Genomic DNA, 23,758 nt, shown 5'->3' on the forward strand with positions numbered 1-23,758 from the left:
ACTGCAGCTCAAAAACAAGCACTGGAAGGTGTGAGGGGATAAGTGTGAGCTCTGGAAGAAGCCTGGGAGCTCTCTCACCTGGGAACTGATTAAGGAACAAAGTCTGAGAGAGAGTTCACTCCAGCTTGGCTGGGCTCTGGGCTAACCAGAATAGATTATGTTGTAACCTTCAGCTCCCAAAGGACTTCCTATGCTGTCCTCCAGCTGACCAATAAACCTGACCGTTCTGAAGATGCTGCTTGAGTGGCCCAGTAAAGGCTGGGTGAGGTGCATTAGTAGTTCCGGAAGAATGTACAGGTCTCTGCGGGACTCAGTGAAGAGAGCTCATGGTGTGCACCAGGAGTGCTGGAGCCCCAGAGGTTGAGTCTCAGGAAGCGACGAGGCTGGGTGGCCTACCTGAAGGAAGAGTGAGACCCCTTGTGGGCCAGGACATGAAAGAAGTTCCTCCAAGAGTCTGTTCCAAAGCTGGGGGTGTAGCTGGATCGGTGACAGCTTCCCATATGTAATCCTGCAGGGACTCCATTCAGTAATCCACCCCTTACTGGCTGGACTGGCCAAGCCAGTGTGTTCAGTCTGCTTGTCCCTAACCACACAGTAAAGGGGGGTCTAGAAGCAAGTCCCTCAGGTGACCACTTTCCAGGCATGAGAGAAAAGAAACATACAAGGACTGAGGTCTACAGTACCTGACCTGAACACCCTGCTTCTTCTGCCTAAGCCCCACACTACTCCAACAAGGACTGGGGCCAGTTCCTCTGGGCTCAATTTAAGTTTGACAAGGGCTAGGGCTATTCTAGTTCTTGGGGGACCTCTGTGCCTATTCAGATCCTTCTCTTTACTGTTTAACTACACCCATATTGATGTCAAACACGATGCTGTTAAAATTACCTTGGTTATTACAGTTTGGTTCTTAATTGTGATGCACCAGTTCTAAAGCTGAATGGCAGTTAGTTTTGTTTTGTTTTTATTTTTAATTTCAGCATATAACTGGTAGTAATGAAAACAGTAACACTATGGCTTTAATTACCTATAGCAGTGGTATTCAATGACATTTTCTGGTGGGACGGACAAGGCAATGTCCAAATCTTGGTGGGCCAAAGGGCTCTCTCTAGGGCTAAAGGGTTCTGCAGCTGTTTGTTTTCTCCAGCAGCCTGGGGTGGCAAACTTTCAAGCGTGGTGTGCCAGACCATATTTCTGAATCTTAAAATCGAACGTTAAGTGTGCTGATAGACAATATTCCAATGAAATCTTGCAAATAAATAATTAAATAAATACACTGAAATGCTATTAAAACAGAACATTATTAATATTAAGTCTTAAAAGTATGAAATTAAAATTAGAAGTTAAATTCAAAGAAATGAACAGACATCTCATTTCTCTTTCTTAACACCGGAAATTTTGACACTCACCCTGTCTTTTTTGTTTTGTTTTGTTTTCCAGAAAAGTACCGTGCAGTGAGCAATCAAACTAGCTAATGAAAGCACATCAATTACTGATCCCCTTATGTTGCATAAACATCGGATGAAGTGCCTGATTAAACGTGTAGCACTGTGAGTGGAAATGTGTCAACACTGTCTAACTCCAAGGGGTTTAAATGGAAATTTTCTAAATTAAATAAATGGCATGATGGTAAACAGAGGGCAAATGGAGTGCAGCTGCCCAGCCCCCACCAGTTCTGCCTCCTCAGCCCCCACATCTGCCCAGATCCCTACCCCCCATCAGCTGTGCCCCCTGGCTCACCTCCACTCCCGCTGGGTTCCTTCACCACCCATCCTCCCAGGCCACGGGCAACTGCAGCAGGGCCCCCCCAGATCCTTCAGGTAGCGGGGCAGCTCCTGGGGCTCTTCACTCCCTCCTCCTTCCCAGGGAGGGTGCTACAGAGAGGGGGAGCTGCAGAGTTCTCCCCCCCCCGCCCCTCCCTTCCTGTGAGAACAGGCAGAGCTCCCTGCTTCCTGCGCAGCTCTGATTGGCTGCTCCTCTCAGGTGGCATGGCAGAGCAGCTGCCCCCCACCCCACCCCCCAAGTCAACTGAAGAGCCATGCAACAAACCATACATGTGTTTGGGGGGCCTTCAAAATCCAAGGCCCTAGGCTGCAACCCCTAAAGCCCCTGCATTAATCTAGTCCCCTCCCTGGCTACCTTTTCATCTGCCTTGCTGTCCTGGCTACCAGGAACAATCATCCAAAATCTACCTGTGAAGTCTCCACCCTCACCTCCTTCAAGTTACTCCTAAGAACTCTTCTTCAGCACTGGCTACAAACAGGAGTGTATCTGCCCTTAATTAAAGCAAAACACAAAGCTCTGAACCCACAAGGCCCAGACAGGCTGAATGAGCCACTCCCCCACCTCTGGAATGTTATTTCCTCACTTTCATTGCAGGCTGCTTGGGGCAGGATCCCACCTAGTTCTCTGTGAGTTGCCTAGAATACCTGTGAGTGTGATAAAACACAGGACAGACACAGAGACACTCCTAGATCCCTGTCAGGTGGCCCTGGGAGAGAATGACCAACCCAATGGTGGGGATATCACTATTTATCCCTTCTATTAGAGTAGTGCCTAGAGCCCCAAGCAGGATGGGGCACCATCGTGCTAAGTGCTGTACAAATCCAGTGCAGAAAGACAGTCCCTGCCTCTAGGAGCTCGCCATCTAAATTAATGCAGCATGAATTTAACCCTGTGTCCATGGGCAAAAACCCTCATAAACATCTTGTCCCATTTACACTCAGACCCCCTGTGGGAGGAACTGTCTCCATTTCCTCTTGGATTCAGCCAGGATCCAAGAACCCCAAGCCCTGAAATGACCCTCTAGGCATTTAACTGAAACCCTGTTTGATATGTTCCAGGCATGGCCACATGTCCCCTCTGCAGAAGAAAGGGTAGCGCAGCAGCTGAGCCAGCACTCACCACAATACCAAGAACACCAGGCAGCCTCAGCCTAGCTGAGTCCCAAGGGCAGGTCCTGGCTCTTCTCTTGGGACATCCCTGTCACAAGGGGCTTAAAGCAAAGAGGCTGACATGACCTTAACAGCTGCAGCATCGCAAGTCCCTCTTTCCTAATACCTTGTTCCTATTAACTCATCCTCTCTGCCCTTTTCGCTTCACCCCACCCCAGACCAATAATACATTTTAAAACCCACAAAAGCACACACAGAGAAAATGGAAAAACACAGATAAGTTGGAAAAAAAGAGGTAACCAGCGCCCTCTCTGATCAATCTGCTCACATGCTGCCTCCCAGACTTACACCCTTTGTCTATGTCGCTTATGTAGACTGTAAGCTCTTCAGGCACAGGACATCTCTTCTTGAAGTGTTTGTTCAGTGCCTAGCACAATGGGGCCCTGATTCTGAGTGCAGCTCTAGGTGCTACTACAATGCAAATAGTTCATGCATTATTGAGAAGAGTGGCCTAGGAATGCTCTGGAAAGATAACATGGCTCCTAGGACTCGGTGAGCTAGGGCAGAGCTCTCCAGTGGCAGCAGGATTTCATTTCAGAGAACTGGATTCCTCGAGTGAAGCTCTCAATGCAACCTCCACCCAAAAAGACCCTCTCTAATACAATGACAGTTACTAGCTTCTGGTTATGAAGTTTGCACAGAGATCTTAGGAACAAATAAGAAAGTTTTGCTTCTAGGCAGGAAATCCCCCTTAGCACACCTTTCTGATTTACACTGATCTCTGATATACACCACATGTGTCCCCTCCTTCCCTCACCCACATTCGCAATGGTTCTGTTCCACATTTAAGTGATGAAAAGTTAAGACCTGTGGTTACAACTTCTATGAGAAACTTCATTTTGAAGGGCTGCTACATTTCAACTTTATTGCCATGAGGAAAACTGAAGAAACAAAAGCCTTCAGTCATTCCGTCATGAAAACCCCTAGTGAAGACATTTAATAAGTGGAAGTTTTCTGCCGCAAGTTGTTGAAATATTGACCTTTGGGCTAAAGCAGCGACACTTATTTCTACAAATGTTTTGTATGAACCATCCACGGTTTATGCCGTACAGTTTCTCCAGTCTGCATCTCCACAGACTGAGATAAAGACAAAACTCTTCCCTTGAGATTTATTAGGGTAGCACAAGATCAGGGCTGCTTTAACTAGTGAAACCCAGAGATGAAAGAAAGACCCAGAATGACCCACCTCCCTGTGTGTAGCAGAATTCAAGAGTGTTGATCTGAGTGCAGATCAGATCAGGCATGGGGGGGGGGGAACGGACGGACTGGCAAATATGTCTGCTTTTTCCATTCAATACTTCACCGTTTGACTAGCCCTCTGCAAATTATTGTCTTTTCTACTGATCTACCACTGGGATCTGTCTTTCTAAATTAATTGGTTTCCTAAATAATTACTTATGGAAAATCTTCAGCTAATGGCTCTTTTAAGTCACAGCTAGAAAAGGTATATTTTAAAAAACAGACACAAATATTGTTACTTTTTTCCTATTTGTATTCATTATATTCCACTTTCTTATTTAAATAATGCAGGATAGAGCTTTGCCACTGACAGTTTCCTGAAGTTTCTTTGCCTGAATTAATGCTGTCCAAAGGGAAGGAAAAATGCTTATAAAAATATTTCAAGGGAGAAAAAAATTCTAAAGAAAAAGCCAGAACCACTAATACAAAAGCAAAGTGCTGCAATTCGCAATTTTTAATTTTAAGGTGCTGAAATGCTTTTTATTATCTGATTTTAATGAGGAAAAGTAAATAAATGTGGACAATTGAAAAATTTTAAAACCCTTTAAAAACAGCAATTATTAATAAAACTTCACCTTTCCACTCTTTTTGGAGTGAGTGATTTCATTGGCATTATTAGGGTTTCTCACATGAGGAAGGGCTGCAAGATCTGGCCCAAAACGCAGGTAAGATTTGAACCTATGCGACAGACAGGCAACACGTGGAATTGGCTAACATCCCCAAACACCGAAGATTATTTATGAAAAGGCAAACATCGTACCTTTTAAAAAAGGAAACAAAAGTAACCCTACAATCACCTCTGAGTGCTAGCTTCACACCAGTTAAATACTGGAAAATGTCATGGGGGTGGGGTGGGGGAAATATGTGAAAATCTGAAGAATAACTGAACCAAGGCCAGTAAGCAGCCTGCCTTTATGGCAGTCAAATCATGTCAGACGAATGTAATTGCTTGTTAGGGCTGGATTACAAACTGTAGTCAGTGTAATAAATAAATGAAGTCAATTTAATAAATAAATTGAGGTAAAGCTTAATTAGTACCTTAATTGTAGTACAGCACTAAATCCTTCTCTGGCGTAACTGCTAGAAACAATGGAGATAAACCAGCGATAAATCTGGTCCAATGGCTTAAAAAATGTCAGTAAACAGAATTAAATTCCAATAGGCTGGAACACTCTCAAGCGGACTGAAACATGCAGCCCTAAACAAAAGGAAATAATGAACAGCAACGGATGGGGCTGGCGAAGGTGCCGAGCAGTGTTAAGTCTGGTCTCATTTAACATTTTCATTAATTATCTGGAAGTGGAGTAAACAGCACGCTCCTTGCGCTAGCAGAGGATGTGAAATTGGGAGGCGTGTGAACGCCCGCGCGGGTAGAGAAATGAGGCGAAGAGGCCAGAAACGTTAGAAACGTGGGAAGGAAAAGGCAGAGCGGGCTGAGAAACGGAGGCCGGGAGACTCAGCAGCAAATCGAAGTGGGATTTTTTTCTGCTTTCTTTGGTGAAAAAACAAAACAAAACAAGAATGATTCCAGCGGGCTCCACGGCTGGCACGCCGCAGCCAGGAAAAGGCGAAGGGACCTGGACTGAGAGATTTGCCCCCTTGCTCATGGCGGGTTTTGACCAGCTCTCTAACCACCAGAAGATGAGACTCACCCTCGCTGCGTGCAAAGCGACCCCGGCCCGGACAGCGCGGAAAGCTGCGCCGGGCCAGGGGCGGCGGCGGCCCGGCAGCCGGAGCGAGCACCGCAGGGGGCCCAGGGCAGTTCTGGTTCGGCCTACGAGGAGCACCGGCCAAGAAGCCGCGGCGCCGAGACACCACTGGACAGGTGTGAGCCTGACGGGACCAGCGCCCGAGCCGGGCCCGCCGTGCCGGGAACAGCCCCCACCTCGGGTGCGGGGAGCCAAACCGGGCCCCCGGTGCCGGGAACAGCCCCCACCTCGGGTGCGGGGAGCCGAACCGGGCCCCCGGTGCCGGGAACAGCCCCCACCTCGGGTGCGGGGAGCCGAACCGGGCCCGCCGTGCCGGGAACAGCCCCCACCTCGGGGTGCGGGGAGCCGAACCGGGCCCGCCGTGCCGGGAACAGCCCCCACCTCGGGGTGCGGGGAGCCGGAGAAGAGCGAACGCAAGGCCGGGGCTGCAGAAGGGCGCCGGGGAAGGATGCTCAGAGCTGAATCTGCCCCTCTGGACTCCGGACTGTGCGGGGAGGGCACCGCATCCTGCGGCCGCTCCGCGGGCAATCGGCGGGGACAGAGCGAAGCGCTGGGAGCCCAGGACCCTTCCCAGCCGCCGGATGGACCCCCGCGGGGGCGGCAGGAGCCCCGCAAGGGAGGCTGGCACCGCCCGGCGCTCCGGCCCTTCCCTGCCGGGGGCTCTTTCGGCTGCCTCTGCCGAGCTCCGAGCCTGCTCGCCGCCCGAGCCCTGCTCAGCAGACACCCCAGCGCCAGCAGCTTCGGCTGGGCCAGGCGGACAACGCGGCTGAAAGCTGCGCCCCGACACCACCCCGATGGGCGCCAGGCCGCACGGGGGCTCCGGGCCAAGCGGACAAGCCCGGGGACGCCTCGGCATTGAACCTGCGGACTCGGGGCCCTGAGAGGAGCATAAGGGCTGCCGGGGCGGCGAGACCCACCCAGCCCTGAGTGAAGCAGGGGCAGTCGGCGCCCGGGGCAGCGAGCTGGTTCACAAGCCAAGGGAAGTGAGGCCGAAGCAGGCCCCTCCGAAGGGCGCGTGTGTGCGAGCGTTACTCGGGGTGATGGAAACAGGCTTCCTACCGGACAGCGGGTTTTTTTACCCGGCATCCAGAAAGTATCGTCCGGGACCTCCATCCCCCTACACACCGCCCAGAACCACGCACCCCTGCCCCCCTCACCACCACTGTACTCTCAGCAGACCCCCAGAACCACACACACACCTGGCCTCCCTCCGACCCCATCACAGCAGAAATAAGGAGAGTTAAAGCACCGACCAAAACCAAGGGCCAGGGGTCCATTCTCCTGCCCGGCCCAGCCTTCGGCCCGCCACACCCCACACCGGTCCCTCCCCGAACTCATCCGGGCGTCGGCGGCAAAGGAGCAGGAACCAGGCTGTGACCCCCGTCCCCGTACCAAGGGCGCCCCGGGGGCCGCTGGCCGCCCTGTGGCCCAGGGCCTGGAGACCTGCAGCGACTCACCCCCCGCAGAGCTGCTGCCAGACACACGGACCTGGTCGGCCCGCTGTGCCGATTCCCTCCCGACGCCCGGTGCAGCCCAGCCGGCCCCACACAGACACCCCGCTTCCTGCCTCCGGTCCCGCTGCCCCAGCAGCCGGGGGTCCCGCGCACCCCCCACAGCCCCAGCCAGCCGGGCGTGTCTCGCCGCCCGTGCCTCTGGCGCACACCGACCGCGGTGCCGCAGGGACCCGCCGCGCCCTCCCCATCTCACCGTCCTCGTAGTTCTTGAGGAAATAGTCCGGGCCGGGCCCCCCGCGGCTCTTGGCCGGGTTCTTCAGGTTCTGGAACTGCAGGAAATCGGTTCTTTTCCCCGCGAAGCGCAGGAAGGCGGGAGCCAGGCCGCGGGCCAGGGTCACCAGGCGCCTGGAGCTGGGAAGGAGAGAGTGAGGCGCTGAGGGGGGAGCAGCAGCGCCGGGCGTACTGGGGGAGGGGGCAGGGCTGGCTCGGGGTGCCCCGGACCCAAACACCACCTGCGGAGCAGCCCCCACCCGCGGGGGGTCCCGGATCTTGGAGGATCCCACCAGCCCCGTTTCCTCTTCCGCAGGATGCAAGGCCGAGCCGGTCCCTGCCCGGCGCTGGCCGCAGCCCCCGCCGGAGCCTGGGTCTGCTCCGGGGTAACGCGGGAGTGGGGGTAACCCGGGGGCAGGATCGGGCCCGAGGCATATTCCTGGCCAGGAACTTCTGCAGGGGTTAGCCTCGGGCTGCTCTGATCCCCCAGAAGCCCGCGCAGGCCCGGGGACCCCCGAAGGGAGAGAACTCCCCGCGGGGCACTGCACCGAGCCCAGGCGAGCCGCGCGCGTCTCATTCGGGCTTTTAAAGACCTTCCAGCGGCCCCGGCGCGGCTGCAAACCCACCTGGGGACCCCTCTCGGGCCGGAAACCAGCCCAGGAGCGGAGCGGTGGGCAGACCCACTACATCTCTCCCACTGCGCCCGGCCCTGGTCGCCTCAGCCCGGCAACCGAAGCCCGCCTCGGCAAAGATGGGGGCACCCACCCGCTTCCCCGGGAAATGGCCAGCTGGTCCCTCCCCAGGACCCCGGCGGGCCCGACCCTAGCGAGCCTGCCCAGTTGTGGCTGCCAGTTCTCGGAGGCGCTGCAGCTTTGCTAGCGCACAGGCTGCCCGGTCCCTCGGTCAGTGCGCGCCCCGCGCTGTTCAGCCGGCCCGGCCCGCGGACCCTCCCCTGGGCCCGGCTTGGGGCTTTCGAACCAAACCTTGTCTCCGCGCTTCGCCTCTCCGCCGCTGCCAGTCCCTGGGACGCCGCCCGGGCGCTCCACGGAGCACAAGGCGAATCCAGGGGCGGACACGGGTAGCCCGCGCCCCGGGCCGGGGTCCCGCTGGCGCGGCTGCGCGCCGGAGCCAAGCGCCCAACCCCGCTTTCCCAGGCGCGTGTCCCGCCGTTTGTTCGCCTGGCTACCCCTTCGCGTCAGCGGGAACTGGAACTGAGCGGAGCCTCGGCGCGATGGGAGCGGGGCCCGCGGCGGAGACACCCCGCTCCCCCGCAGACCTCCGGCCTGACGGCCCCCGGGCAGGGAGGGGGCGCTCCCCGGGCGGGGCTGCCTCCTCCGGGCCGCTGCAATTCCACATTGTCTGGGCGAACCGCGGGCAGTTACATCGGAGGGAGGGTTTTGCCCTCGGTCCCAGGAGCTGCCTGCTCGCAACTCGCTGAGCAGCCGGCGGGCGGGCGAGCCAGCCCTGCAGCCTGAACCCAAACCCAGTTCCCCGCCCGGCAGGAACAACCGGCGGCTCGGTGGGCCGTCCCCTCTCAGCTCCCTGGCTGCGGCTGCAGGCTCGGCACCGCCTGGTGCTTTCTGCGGAGGCTAATTGCTGCGGAGAGGGAAGCCCGACATTTTTTCAGTCATAACTGATAAGTTTCTGAAATGCCTCCTCCATTGCAAACATCTTAATGGGAACCACGGCTTTGCCCGTCCGCCACAACGAGCGCCGGCCGCCGCGCAGAGCCGGCCCAGGGCTCTGGACCATTCGCTTGGCTTCTCCCGGGGACTGTGCGAGTGGGGAGCGGGTACGCGAGGGGTGCCCAGGGAGCGCCCGCCTTACCTTAAGAAATCGAGCCAGCCATCATGGATGATGGAGGGGTCCAACTGCAGGGAGAGGAAGTTCTCACTGGTTACCCTGACAGGGCTCTTGGTGTTCACATCGAGAAGAATGAGAGTCCTTCCCTTCACACCTGAAGGTTTCTCTGGGGGGAACGTTCTCCTGTCCCCTGCCTGGGAGGAAAGGGAGAGGTGCGCCAGCAGAGCCAGCCAAGGGGCCAGGAGGGCGAGGAGCCCCGGGGGGCAGGAGCTGGGATAGGGCATGCTGAGCAGCAGGCACCCCTCTAATTAAACCTCTCTTTCCGCGGGGGCTCGCTGGTGGCTAATTGTCCTTATCTAAAGTGCGGGGCTCGCTGCCTTTTTTTGCAATGTTTTGGTGCTGGTGGAGGGGAACTCACGCCCCTGTCCAGCCTTTCCAGCAGCCGGTGCCAAGACTCCTTGTTAACCAGCACCGCCCCTTTAAGAGATGTAGACTGCAGACATTTTTAACTTTTTCAAGGTAAGGGAAGTCTCCTGGTTTAACCCTCTCAGTTCAGAGCTCAGGAATCTATTCACGAGGCCAAATGTAACCGTGGCGAGTTCGAGTTGTTTTTATTTGATTTGCATTTGCTGGACAAGAGCTTAAGGTAAAATGTTCGCTGAGAGAGACCTAGGAGAGCGGGGTCCAGTGACCCCGCCACACCAAGCAGGGCTGCGTGCTTGCTACAAGCCTTGCACACACGTTCTGAATGCATTTGCAGGATCTTTGGGCAGGGGACTCAGTGTGATGTGTGCTGATGTTCGCATTGCTCTGCGCCAGGAAGGTGAAAGGAGCCCTCTCCGTCTGGGTGAGTGCTGCGCTCGCTCGTCAGCCAATATTCCCTCCCAACTTTTAAACGAATTTGCTTCCGCCATCCTTACTACCTTGTGCATTCAGTCTGAGCCACAGAACTTTACTGGTACAAGTGTTTGTGGAAAGTGCATGTCAAAAGTCTTGTGCCCTGGTCTTCTTATCTGTATTATGGCCGCACGCACACCCAGCGCATCTTTGCATGCACACAAGTATTCGTACCAGAGATGCAGGCTCAGCTATTCAGCCAAGGAACAGAAACAAACACTGCCCGGTCGATCACAACAAATCAACACAAGGCAATCAATAAATACTGAGTATAATAAGGGGATCAGACACACACTGAAAATTAATAATTTCAACTGATGAATAAATTGCAGGGGGTCTCCAGGGCTCCCTGAGCTGGAAACAAGGCTGAATTAATCTCTTTATTCATTTGGAATTATTAACTCCCTGGGATTCTCAGATTCATAGATTCTAACCACTGAGATCAACTAGTCTGTCCTCCTACATAACACAGGCCAAAGAATTTCACCCACCATTCCGGCATGAAGCCCAATCATTCATGGTTAAGCTAAAAGATAGCTTTTTAGGAAGACTTGCTCAGTGGCAGTGAGGGTGGAAAGACCCCAAGCGATAAAGAAGTTACCGCATGGCAAATTTAGCAAAGAAAGGCTGGAGATGAAAAACAGGCCTAGCTGAAACACTCCTGAGTCCCCACTGCAGGGGAGATTGCCTGGCCCACCATCTCCCATATTCGGAAGGAGCCCTTTTGATTTGCTTCTGGCAGCCTCATGTTTTGGAAACATGCCCCAATCCTGCAATCGCTGGTCATGAGAAATGTTCACTCTCTTCAGTGAAAAAAACCCTCCCTGGTTGTGCACAACAGAGACATACAGTAAGAAGGAGTCCTTGCCCTGTTCACGGTCTAAAGAGATCCGAGGAGAAAGAGGGGGACACTTAAACAGACACAATGTGTACAGACATAGCTACTTACTGTATAAAATATCTCTAAATCTATAAAGTAAGGGCCAGCTGTCTCCCGGGAGCCTCCCTGCCATCAATGGCTGGTTGGTTTCTCACATGTCTGGTGGCAGATCGAGCTATCTATGGATTTAGACTAACCCGTACCCACATCGGAGAGACTGAATAAACCCGAGAAGCACATGCCTGAATACAGAGTGGAGACGCAAACCAACCTGTTACCTGTGGCTCCCTCCAGTCTTTAGCTCGGCAACCTACTGTTATGTGAGAACCCTGACAACTCTCCTCCCGAGGATTTACTGTGTCACTGCCTGAGCTAGCTGGAGCTGAGAATAGAATAGAATCAACTCTGTTGTCTGGACAAGGCCTCATGCCTTCCCTGTAAAACTGATCAGCCATAGGCAAGCTGTGACCAAGCGGGACTGTTCTTAATGGTTCCTCTGAATCCTGTAGGGGTGCCTCAGTTTCCCCTAGGCATTTCTTAAGTCTCTAGGGGGTGGGATAAGGGGGTGTAATGGTTGCAGAGCAAAGGGCCAGGGTATATAAATGGCCGACACTCTGTCTCTTGACACAAGTCCATAGTGGATTTCATGGAGGCTAGTCTCCACTGTCAGAAAGGTGTGTTTTTACATGGGGATAGTGTTATTTCCCCTACAGTCCTGGTGGAGAGGAGGACTGGGTAGTTTCAAACCTCAGTGTAGTTAGTGGAGGTCACCTACACACACACACTTTGGCTAGCTATAGCAAGGTAAAACCTATCCCTGCCTTGTCTCCTCTAGGATTTTACAGGTAGCTAGCACTATCGGTTTGGCTTAGGGGTAGGTTTTTGTTCCCCTTGTTAGGGCTGTGTGGTTTAATTGTGTGGGGTTGTTTTGTTTTTGTGGGAAGGAAGGAGGGCAGCTAGAAGCTGTCTGAGCTCAGCAGAGCTGGGAATTGGTTCCCTGTTGCACTGTCACTTTCTGAGCCTCTCTCTGCGCTGGGCCATACGGAGTTATGGGGCACGGCCCACTGCCACTCTTTGAACTACCGATTTATTCGTTTTGAGCAAGCCAGGACTTGCCTCCTTGAACCGGTGCGGAGAGAGGCGCCAAAAGCGAAAGGCGAGGGAGCTCTCCGCAGGGAGACGGGCACTGCCTCTGTCTTGCGGTAACACCCAGAGCCCCGCAGACGGCCCCGGAGAGCTACGGGCGCTTCTCACCGGACTCAGGAACAGGCGGTCCGGGGGCTCAAAGCACTTGCAATCTAAGCAGGTTAGAGGGGGGATCAGACGCTGCATTACCCAGCGCCCAGTTCAGTGCGCGGGACGAAGACCCTGGCCTGCCCCGCCCTGCCCGGCGATAACTGCTCCGTGCCCCACGGCTGGCCTGGCTGCCCAGGGCAGCGGAAAGGGATGGTACATACACCCCTCTGCATGGACACCCGCCAGGCGTCCCACTCGCTCCCCACATGCCGCACGGGGCCGCGCTCCCGCCGGTGCTGAGGGGGCGGGAGAATGGCTGCAGTCCGAGGGCAGCCGGGAGAGGGGTCTGGCAGGATGCTCGGGTTCCCAGGCTCACACAGACTGGCGGCCGCCGCCCCTCCTCCCACCTTCGGGGCAAAGGACGGTCCCCCTCCCCTGCCCACCCCACCCAGCCGGGGCCCGGCGCGCAGCACCAAGAGCTGCCGAGCACCGGGGCCGATCCAGCCCTGTTGCTGCGCTGGAGCAGCGCCGGGCGAGGCGGAGAGCCCCGGGGGCGGCCCGAGCAGCCCCAGGAGGGCGCGCCGCCTTCCCTGCCTGCTGGGGCCGAGCCCCACTCCTTACACCAGCGCCCGGGGCCGGGCTTCGCACCCAGGATGGCGGCTCCAGGCCTGACCCCTGGGACTCCTCCCAGACGCCGCTGGTCTGTGAAAAGGGTCCCCGCCCTGAGCACATGCTGCCCCAAGGGGGGGTCACCGCGGCACGAGCAGGGCGCCTCCCCAGCCCGAGGGGTCGGTGCAGAGCCCCGCGGGGTGCATGGGCACGGACGTGGCCTCCAAACCTGCACTGCCCGCAGACCCGAGGGGGCTCCAGGCAGCGCTGCCTGCCCCTGGTGCGCAGTGGACTGTGCATCTGGCCCCCCGGCACAGAGCCCGGCTCCCAGCAGGCGCCCGGGGCGGGGCAGTCCCAGGCGGCCGGCAGCGGCCGCGGCGCCCTCAGTGCAGCGCTTCCCCGGCTCACCGTCCGCAGGCTCTCCCGGGGCTCGCCCGAGCCCGAAGTGTGGGTGCAGAGCAGGGTCCGCAGCGCCACCTGCCGGCCACTGCTCCTCGGCGCAGCCCTGCCCGTCCATTGCACGGGCCAGCCTGGCACGGGTCAGGCCTGGAGCTGCAGGGAGCCAGGTCATCACTGCACAGGGAAGCAGCTGCCATCCTGTTCCACCCGGATCGCCCCAGGCTCTGGGCGGAAGATGGGCCACGAGCCCTCTCTTTCTCTGCCCCACTGGAAGTGCCCCCTGCCCGGCCCAAGGCCCTGGGCTCCCTGCCGCAGGACCCAAGGTCCCAAACCTCACCACTGTGCCACCCCGGAGCACTGCAGGACCTGCCTTCCTCCAGGGACCAGGGCACACCCGCAAGAGGGACAACCGTCTGCCGGGGCACCTCCCGCTGCCCCCAAGCAGGGACCAGGAGAGACCTGCGGGAGAGCCACTTAGCGCCCTGCTCCAGCACCAGTCGCAGGCTAGGCCAGGCTCTCTCGGCCAGGGTGCTCCAGCCCAGGTCCTTGTTTATGGCCTGCAAGTCACTGCACCCACTTCTGGGGGGTCCCCTGGTGCTGTTACTCCCGGGGATCCCCCATGCTACTCCAAGGGCTCCCGGGGGTTCCCGGTGCTGTTACTCCCGGGGGCTCCCCCGGTGCTATTACTCCCTGGGGATCAGAGCAACGGCAGAGTGTAATCCCCCCCTCCCAGCTCTCCCCAGATCTGTCAGCAGAGCAGACACTGCTGCCCAGGGCACTGGCCTGCGCTTTCCAGGGGGTGTGGGCAGCCTCCCCCCTGCTGGTGCCAGCCCAAGGAAGGGAGCGGGGCACAGCCCTGCGAGCAGCCCGGGAAGCGCTGCCTGGTGAGCTCAGATCCCTCCAGCAGGGGAATAAATCCCAGACGGTCCCCGCTAGCGCAGGAAGGAGCAAGGTGAACCTGTCCCGGGGCGCCCCACCCTTCCTGGGGAGGGACAGGGCACAGACGGTCCCCGCACAAGCCCCCGTGGGGTAACCCGCCCGTTAACCGCAGCGGGGCCAGGATTTCACCCTGCCGCACTGAACGCGTTCTCCTCCGGCCATGGCCCCGGCCGGGCTGCGGAAGAAGGAGACGCCCGCCGCCTGAAGGAGGACGGGCCGGCCCGTGGAGCGCCAAACGCCAGCCCCGACACCACCAGCCCGGCCAGGTCCCAGGGCCCGCAGCGCCGCAGGGGCGGGGAGCAGCCTGAGCCGGGGAGCTGGGGTGACCCACGCGCCGCAGAAATCAAAGCGGCAACCTGAGCGCTAACGAGGGGAACTGACCCGCCTCCCACTGAGGCCTCGGTGGGGACAGGACCCGGACCCCAGCGCCTATCTCCTTGGGATGGGCCGGCGGAACTCTCCGCCACTGCAGCGCTCTCGGCGGGAGCCGGCCGGGAAATCAGTGCCCCAGCTCCCGGCGGGACAGCACAGGGCTCCTCAGCGGAGCGGGTCCGGGGCCGGTAGCCCCACCCAGCACCATGAACGGCTCCCACTCTCTCGGGGGCGGGGGCAAGAACCGCGCTGCAAGGGGTGTCTCCCCCTGGATCCCGCCAGAGCAGGGACGATGGCACTGGCTGCTCCGACAGCCCCGCGCCCTACCCCGGGGAGCGCATGGGCCATCTCCCCGTCAGCCACCGGAGCCACCCCGGCCCTAAGGCACCCGCGTCCCCCGGGGCCGCTCGGCTCACCCCGCTCTGCGCCACAGCTCCAAGACCCCAGGGGCTTCCAGCCCCTCCCGGCTTCTATTGAACCCGAGCCGCCCGGACAAGCCCCCATCACTGCCTCAGTGGGAGCCTCGGGGCCCGCTGCACAGGCCGGCCCCCGCCCTCCCTGCCTCCCAAGGCAACCCCGGGATGGGATGAGGGCGAAATGCCGAGTGGACTCCTGTGGCCCAGGCGCCCAAAGGCTGACGCGGGCACCGGCGGCTCCGCCCGGGTCCCCACGGCTCGGCCCTTCGCCGCAGCCCAGCGCAATGTCCAGTGCCGAGTTCGAGCCCTGACCTAGCGCCGCATAACGGGGCAAGGCCTGACTCCGCGGCGGAGAGATCGCTTCACCCCGGCCCGGATCCGCTCGGCAGGGCAGGGCGCGGCAGGCCCCAACCCGCACATCCCTGCCCGGCGCCCGGCTCAGCTTCCCGGCTCGGGGCCGCCCCTAACAGCGAAGCTCGAGGCGCTGCAGCTGCCTCGCAGCCGCGGGCCCTTACGCAGCGGGACTTGGCGGGCTCGGGGCGAACCTGTCAGGGGCTTTCCAGGCAGTCCCAGCGGCGCTTTCCTGCCCCGGGGCTCCGGGCACCTCCACAGTGAGCGCACCGCTGCCTTCAGCCCTGGCTCTTTGCACCGTTGCTGGTCTGGGCAGCAGAAGAGCGGGAGGGGGGCGCCGAGCAACAGGCCCCGAGGAGGAGTCTAGACACTGACTTGTTTGTGCTAGGAGAGGGGACCCACAGGGCCGGCTGGAGCCCCCTGGCCGGCGCGCCCCAGGGCAGGAGGGGATCCCCGCTCTGCCCTGGGAGGGAGGAGAGCCCGGCCTGCCTTGAGAATCCAGCCAGGCCTGTAGCCAGACAGCGGCCCGGCGCACACAGACAAAGCGCCAGCCGCTGCCTTCGCCCGGCCGCGCTCGGGAAATAACCTTCAGGCGCGCAGGCACTGTTAGACACGGGGAGAAATCCTGCGAGACTCCCATGGACTTCAGCGGGGGCAGGGTGTGACCCACAGAGCTGATCTTGGGGAGCTGCGGGGAGCCTTCCCGGCAGAGGGGCCAAACCGCAGTGCGTGGCCCTGGCCGAGCTTCCAGCGACACAGGGAGACACCCTGGCAGCTCCGCCCAGAACCACCCCCGGGGAACACATGGGTGGACAGACAGCTCTCCTGAGCCAGGCCTCCCGCAATGGTCAGCACAGAGCAAAACCCACTGGGAACAACAGGCCAGAGGTGGAACAAGGAGCAGGCCCTGAGGAAGCAGCCGTGCTGTGTGGTGCTCTGGCTGCCCTGCGGACCTGGCCTCTCTCTCCCCCGGCACTGCAGAGCAGACAGGTGAGCTGGGGCCCGGAGCTGAGCCACCGCCCGTTTTACTCTTACTAAATATCTACCCATCAGAGGGGTCCTGAGCTGGGTGTGCATGCAGGTGTTTCTAGCAGTCTGTTGCCCTCAGTACGGCTGGGATTTCATCCAGATCAGCCTGAGACTTGGACCGTTTGCACATGAGATTCTTTTTAAAAATCCCAAACAAGCAGCTATTGTTAGTTTAATGAGGTGCTGTGCAAGGAAGCGAGGGGGCTCAGGAGAGGCAAGGGAATCAAAGGCAGAAAGCTCCACCAGGACCAGAGGAAATTTTTAAAATTTTGCTTTAGCAAGAGCCTATTAGGCTCATAGGATCAGGTCTTGCAACTGCCCCTGAAGACCCCTGTTCCCAGTGCAAGCCCCATTGGGGCCAGCAGGATCCGGGCCTAGGTGCCTCTTTGTGCTTTTCAACGGGGTACAAGCAGTTCCCCAGACCGCAGGGCCTCACACTCCCTGCATTACTAGGCATCAGGAGCAGGGGGGCTGTTAGTTCTGGCAGGGGTGGTTTGGGAACCATGTGTTCAGCCCAGGCTGCTGTCCCTTGGGCCCACCAATATAGTTTCCATTTAGTCTCCAGGTTTGTTTAGGCAGTGCTTTGTGTTTACTTTCTGATAAATGGAAGGAGTTGTGTTTGTGGCCGGCTGGATAGGAAATCAAATCACTTTGGACCTTAATTGATTCAGCCTCCTCAGTGCCTGGCAGAATGCATTCACTCAGCCAGGGGGCTGCTCTAGTTCATCTGATCTCCTAGTTCAGCATTTGTTATTCCCCCTAAAAGAAACTGGAGTTAAATTTTCCACATTTAAAACCAGATCCTTACCTGTATTACAGAGAAGGCTGCAACTGAAGGAGTGTTCCATCCTCAATTTCATTTTGCATTTCACTCCCCTGTTCAAAAAGGGAGATTAGTCAAATTCACTTTGGTTTCTAGTAAATTTTACTTTTGGTTCATATGCTGAGTTAATTGGAACAAACACTCTACACAGGGAAGCCTCATTCAAAACATACACACAGTTCATTGACATTTAAAAACTGCACGAACATATTTCCATTAATATTCAGTTTGCAAAGTTTTAAAAATGCACAGAACTTCACTTCTGGGCCCAAACTCCCTGGTGGTTTCCCTTCAAACGCTTTCAACATAACAATACATGGAAATTATTCCTATAAATCAAACTTTAAATATTAGCTAGTGTGAATGATCTGGCCATGACAGTCACCCTCAGAGCCCCTAGCCCACTGTCAGAAGATGTTTAATAAACTGCTCCAAAAGCAAATGTCCCCAGAGTGGCCATGAATCGTACCTGTCCTGACAAGGGTGAAACATGGAGACACCAATGCACATTTCATGCCAAACAAGAGCCTGATCCAAAGCCCACTGAAGTCAATGGGAATCATTTCATTGACTTCAGTGGGCTTTGGATCAGGCCCTAACAGTCTTTTCTTTTCATTGCTGTAATATTTTTGATCTTATTCTCTCTGGATGAGAATACTCTGCAGTGAACTGCTGGCTTCACTCATGCACACAGTCCTTCGTCACACACTAGCTGCAAGTCAGGTAAGCAGGCTCCTGTCCCTTTGTCTCCGGGAGTCCAGGGCAATCCAAGAGCAACGTGTGGGCCCATTGCCCAGCCCCACAGCTGTGGTCTGTTCACGAATGGTAGATAATAGCAAACTCAGATATTGCAGCCTTTGGGGCTTGCCAGCCCAGGGACAGTCAGCACAGCTTTGGTTTGTGGGGCGATGAGGTTTACACAAAGCAGATGATGTCAGAGAATGCTGCACAGTATAAAATAACCATTAGAGGCACATGGGCTCCGGCCCCACCGGAGTCTGGAGAGCAGCGCAGCCTCCCCTTTGATAAAGCTGCTCTCATGTCCCGGCTCTGCTTCAGATACTGTTTCAAACATGTTGATGAAGCCATTTGGCTAGTTTAAGATAAACAGAGAATACTGCAAAATGTGTCTCTTCTTATTTCTTGTCTCAGTTCTATAAAAGCCAGGCCGGGGGAGTCCAGGGGAAACAGGGCTGGGGACGTGGCTCCAGAGGATACAGGATCTCTCAGATCACACACAGCCCAGCATTTCACTGGGTTCCTTAGTGAAACCAAGCGAAAATTAATTGCAGCAGTGTGTACTGAAAGAAATCTCTCTGAGCAGAACCTGATCATGCAGCAAGTAGTTCACCAAAGTCAAGAGGGAACAAAGGAAGCAGCTTGAAGGAGATGTTCTTGACCAGACAATAGCTTTTCTAAGTATCATCATCTCAACATTGTCCCCATGGGTTGGGAAACAAGAGCCCATAGCTTCTCTCTACCAGGGCAGCCAGCACAGCGAGGACAGGCCCAATTCCCCAGCTGGCTGCTTTCACTCTCATTGCCTCATCTCTAGAGGCTCTTTTGCTCTCCCGAAATTTCCCTGTAGCAGGGAGATTAATTTTCATGGCATTTCTCAAAGAACCTATTACCCTAGTGTGATGAAGCGGGACTGTTCTTAATGGTTCCTCTGAATAGTGTGGGGGTGCCTCAGTTTCCCCTAGGCAGTTCTTAAGTATCTAGGGGGTGGGGTAAGGGTGTATGATCATTGCAGAGCCCTAGAGGGCAGGTGTGTGCAGGGGTCTGGACACAGAGAATGGCCAACACCCTGTTTCCTGGCCACTGATGGCCTGGGCCCTTCCCCCCTGCAAGGTGAGAGCTAAAGGGTTGGAGAACAAAGGAATCAGGTGATCTCATGGCCCGGGAAAGGAACAAAGCCCAGAGGAGGAGGGGCTGGAGGGAGTTTCAGTTGGGGGCAGGCTGGGGACAAGGAGTGAAGTGCAGACGTGGTTGTCTGGCTCACGGCCCTCCAAAATGGACCCAGCTGAGGGGTCCTGTTCTCTGCACCTACAAGCTCTGTGTTAGACCATGTTCCTGTCATCTAATAAACCTCTGTTTTACTGGCTGGCTGAGAGTCACGTCTGACTGTGGAGTTGGGGGGCAGGACCCTCTGGCTTCCCCAGGACCCCGCCTGAGCGGACTCGCTGCGGGAAGCGCACGGAGGGTCAGAGGATGCTGAATGCGCCGAGGTCAGACCCAGGAAGGTGGAAGCTGTGTGAGCTGTGTGTCCTGAAGACAGGCTGCTCCCAGAAAGGAGACTTCCCCAGAGTCCTGCCTGACTTCATGGGGAGCAGTTCCAAAGCATCGCCCAGGGACTCCGTGACACCTAGTGTTCTGGGGCAGGGGACCCCTCTTTCCTTGGGTCTGAATCCTGGAGCTAGTTGCAGGAGGGTGCAGGGTCCACAGCTGCACCAGCTGAAAGACAAGGGCCTGGTTTCTACAATAGGTGAGGTCACAACATTATCCAACATGTACTTATAACAATTAGAGATGGAAAATACCTGTCACTCCATTAAATATGAGCAGGAAATGTAAAAAACAGGATTAGCCATGGAACAATTCAGCTAATACATGTGGGGAAAAATAACTCAAAACATTGCAAGGGAGAAAGGAACCTAAGAGTTGGAAAGGCTGAAAGTGGGCACCAAGGACTCTAGAAGGTGCTTGGACATCTCAGTGAGGGGCGCAGTACAGCAGCTCAAATAACATAGAAATAAGAAACCCAGCACAAGCCAATGTGATTTTTGGTGGTTTGGAGACATAGGCTGATGGGGCAGGCAGGAGACAGGTCCCTCTCTGTCTGGTTATAGTGTGACTATACCTGGAATACTATATTCAGTTCTGGGCACCTCTTCTAAATTTTTCTAACGCCCTTAAGCGATTTAGAAACCTAAGTCCCATTTTTAAAAGTGACTTGGCTCCCAACTGTCTAAAAGTCACTTTTGAAAATGGGACTTAGGAGTCCAGGTCACAGAGGTGCTTTTGAAACTCTTACCCCTCCTTACCAGAAAGACATCAACAAACTGTAGGTGGTATCGGGTGTCCAAATAAGTGGTGGAGTGGCAGACAGCTATCTGCGTATTCTCTCCCCGCACCAAAGTTGATATTTTAAAATGAAATACCAAGACAATATACAATAAGGGGCAGAGAGAAAACAATATTTCTCCCTCTGACTTCCTTTACTATTCTGCCTTAGTCCCCCTTTCCTGCCCTCCAATCCAGCTCATGTTTAGAAAGGTGGATTTTCTGAAATGGAATTTTCTCCGAACTGGTCTCCACTTGTTGAGTGCAGGCCAGGGCTGCAGTGCGGTTATAGGACACGGTGTGGTCACCTGCTGAGGCCACCAACAGCAGCAGACAACAAGAAAATAGCAGCCTGCATCACAGCTGTGAGGCTCGCTTGCAGAACGAGGGAGAAGGCCAAAGGAGGAATAGTCACGTCCCTGTCACAGACTAGCAGCCGGGACACTGGCTCAGCTGCCTGCCCAGTTTTGCTGGTGATGTCCTCAGACAGCAATTCTTCCTCCCTCTGCAAACACAAAGTGGAGGCTGGGGCTGCAGAAATAGCAAATTCCATCTACAAATAAACTATTTCAATTTTTAAAAATTAGGGCTTTATTAGAAAAGCCTCCTCTTTTAAATGTGAAAAAGCTTGGGAAGAGGAAGTTGGCGCCAGGAGTGTTCAGCAGGCTGAATGAGCACGAGAACGGCCAGGCTGGGTCAGACCAAGGGTCCATCCAGCCCAGTCTCCTGTCCTCCGACAGTGGCCAATGCCAGGTGCTTCAGAGGGAATAAACAGAACAGGCAATCATCCACTCCCAGCTTCTGACACACTGAGGCTAGGAACACTCAGAGCATGGCATTGCATCCCTTATCATCCTGGCTAATAGCCATCGATGGACCTATCCTCCATGAACTTATCTAGTTCTTTTTTGAACCCTGTTTAGTTTTGGTCTTCACAACATCCCCTGGCAAAGAGATCCACAGGTTGACCGTGCATTGTGTGAAGAAATACTTTCTTTTGTTTGTTTTAAACCTCCTTCTATTAATTTCATTGGGTGACCCTTAGTTCTTGTGTTATGTGAAGGGGTAAATAACACTTCTTTTTTCACTTTCTCCACACCAGTCAAGATTTTATAGACCTCTATCATATCCTCCCAGTCCCTTAGTCATCTCTTTTCCAAGCTAAAAAATTTCCAGTCTTTTTAATCTCTCCTCATACAGAAGCTGTTCCATACCCCTCATCATTTTTGCTGCCCTTCTCTGTACCTTTTCCAGTTTCAATATATCTTTTTGAGATGGGACAACCAGATCTGCAGGCAGTATTCAAGATGTGGATATGGATTGATATAGAGGCAATATGATATTTTCTGTCTTATTCTCTATCCCTTTCCTACTGGTCCCTGACTGTTAGCTTTTCGGACTGCGAGTGCACATTGAGCAGAGAGGCATTGTCATAACCAAAAGAGGCAGGTTTGCTGTCTGAACTGGTAAAGCCAGCCTGGGGCAGGAGTCCACATGGCTGGAGGGTATTGATGAGCTGGAGGATGTAGATGCCTCCCCAGAGAAGACAAACAAAAGGCCTGATACTCTTCGCGCTGATATTGGATTTACACTGGTGTAATTCCAAAACTTTGGCAGTTACTCCTGATTTACACTTGTGCATGAGAGAAGCAAATGAGGCCCAAAGGCTGCATGTCCCTGCTCTGATGGAGTGCCGAAGACAAGCTCCCGAAGAAAGAGACTGCAGTAAGAATCTCTCTTGGCATCAGATTTGTCAGGAAAATGAACAGTCATTTAGTGTTGTTTTAATTTTCTTGGGAAAGTTCCAGTTTTCACCAGCTGAAGTTCCGGCCCCGTCCTCAGTCATGGCGAAAGTGTTGTTTCGTTTTTATATTATGATAATTACTTTTGAAAGCCTGGCTCATTTTTACTCTTTATGCCTGTAAATATTTAGTCCATGGCTTTGTTAGACTTCTAAATACATTTCTCTTTTTATTTTCCCTTTACCCTGTACTTGCTGTTTTTAATCTTCGCGGCAGCCATTGAGAAAAGAGAGTGGGGGAGGGGAGGAGTATCTCTAGAGAGAGTCATTCCAGAACACAGTAAACATTTTCCCAACGCCCCCAAACTATCCTCAACCCCCCTGTAAACTATTTAGCGTATGTCACATCCTCTCACCTCTCTGCAAGCTTCCTTTTTAGATTGTAAGCTGTTTGGGGCATGGCCTTTTCTTTTTTCTTTTGGTATGTGTGTGTTTGTAAAATGCCTGAGACCCCTTTCAGTCACTATATAAATAACAATCTTACGCCCCGATCCTGCAAACACTTACACACTTAACTTTACTACCCTGAGTAGTTCCATAGGAAGTGTCTTTACTAACATGAGTAGAAACTAGAAAGCAATGGAACTACTCAGGCTAGTAAAGTAGAGAATGTGCATCTTTGAGTCTTGTATAAACACAAGGGGGACCTATTTAGGGAGCTCCAAATGGGGTGGGGAAGGTGTTACAACTAGGAGCTAATTAGGAGAAATTCAGGATGAATATATATGAATACGAACAGTGAGAAATATCAGGGCATGGAATTGTCTCTAAAGAGAAAGTGGGGAAGCCTCGTCAGCTGGGATATTTAAAACTAGACTGAATGAAAAATTACTTAGCCTGTACAGTAACTGGAGTTCTTCAAGATGTGCTGTCCATATGCACATTCCACGGATGGTGCACATGCACCTCGTGCCAGAGACCAGAGTCTTTTTGGCCGGCAATATCTGTACAGTGCGCATGCACTCTCAGCCCTCATGTTCGCAGCGACGGTGTACAAGGGCACAGCGTGCCTGCCGCTGTTCGGTTCCTTCTCAATGCAGAACCCTCAGGGTAAGGGTTCTGAGGCTGAGGGTGTTACAGCCCCACACATGCTGCCACCATAATGTGCCACAGGTCAGGGCAACAGCACCTGTATTTCCCTGCAGTGATCCAGCAAGAGCAGCCTCTCTCAGCTCCCCAGCTGTTGCCTTTCTTGGGTGGAGACCGGCATCTCACTCCCTTCTGACCAGGCTGCACAGGTCTCTGCCTTCACGGTGTTGTTCCCCGCACAGATTACCTTACCTGCTGGTTTCCTCTTCAGAGACAGTTACCGGTGAAACTGAGCACAGTTAAAGATTCTACACAGCTCTCTTTGTGCAAGCCTGTTTCCTTCTTCAGGTAAAAGCACTACAGAAAAAATCTATTAAAAATCAATAAGAGAACCTACATGCATGCTAATAGGCTTACCAGAGATCACGCCAACCCGAACACAGGCTCTGACAGGAGCAGTCCTTCAACATCCCACCCAAGGGATTTCC

At 54.9% G+C, this 23,758-nt stretch overlaps 1 protein-coding gene across 1 annotated transcript in view; it reads right to left on the reverse strand.

Moving 5' to 3' along the window:
• The window catches only part of HPSE2 (heparanase 2 (inactive)), a 281,188-nt gene extending 271,478 nt beyond the window's left edge, over positions 1 to 9,710 (reverse strand). Inside the window, exons 1-2 of the mRNA XM_074959546.1 lie at positions 9,451 to 9,710; positions 7,607 to 7,764 (exon numbers count right to left, since the gene is read on the reverse strand). Coding sequence (XP_074815647.1) covers positions 7,607 to 7,764; positions 9,451 to 9,710 — 418 coding nt within the window. The remainder of the gene's footprint in view (positions 1 to 7,606; positions 7,765 to 9,450) is intronic.
• Between the last annotated feature and the right edge of the window lie 14,048 nt (positions 9,711 to 23,758).

This window comes from Natator depressus, chromosome 7, assembly GCF_965152275.1.
Source record: "Natator depressus isolate rNatDep1 chromosome 7, rNatDep2.hap1, whole genome shotgun sequence".
Taxonomy (NCBI): domain Eukaryota; kingdom Metazoa; phylum Chordata; order Testudines; family Cheloniidae; genus Natator; species Natator depressus.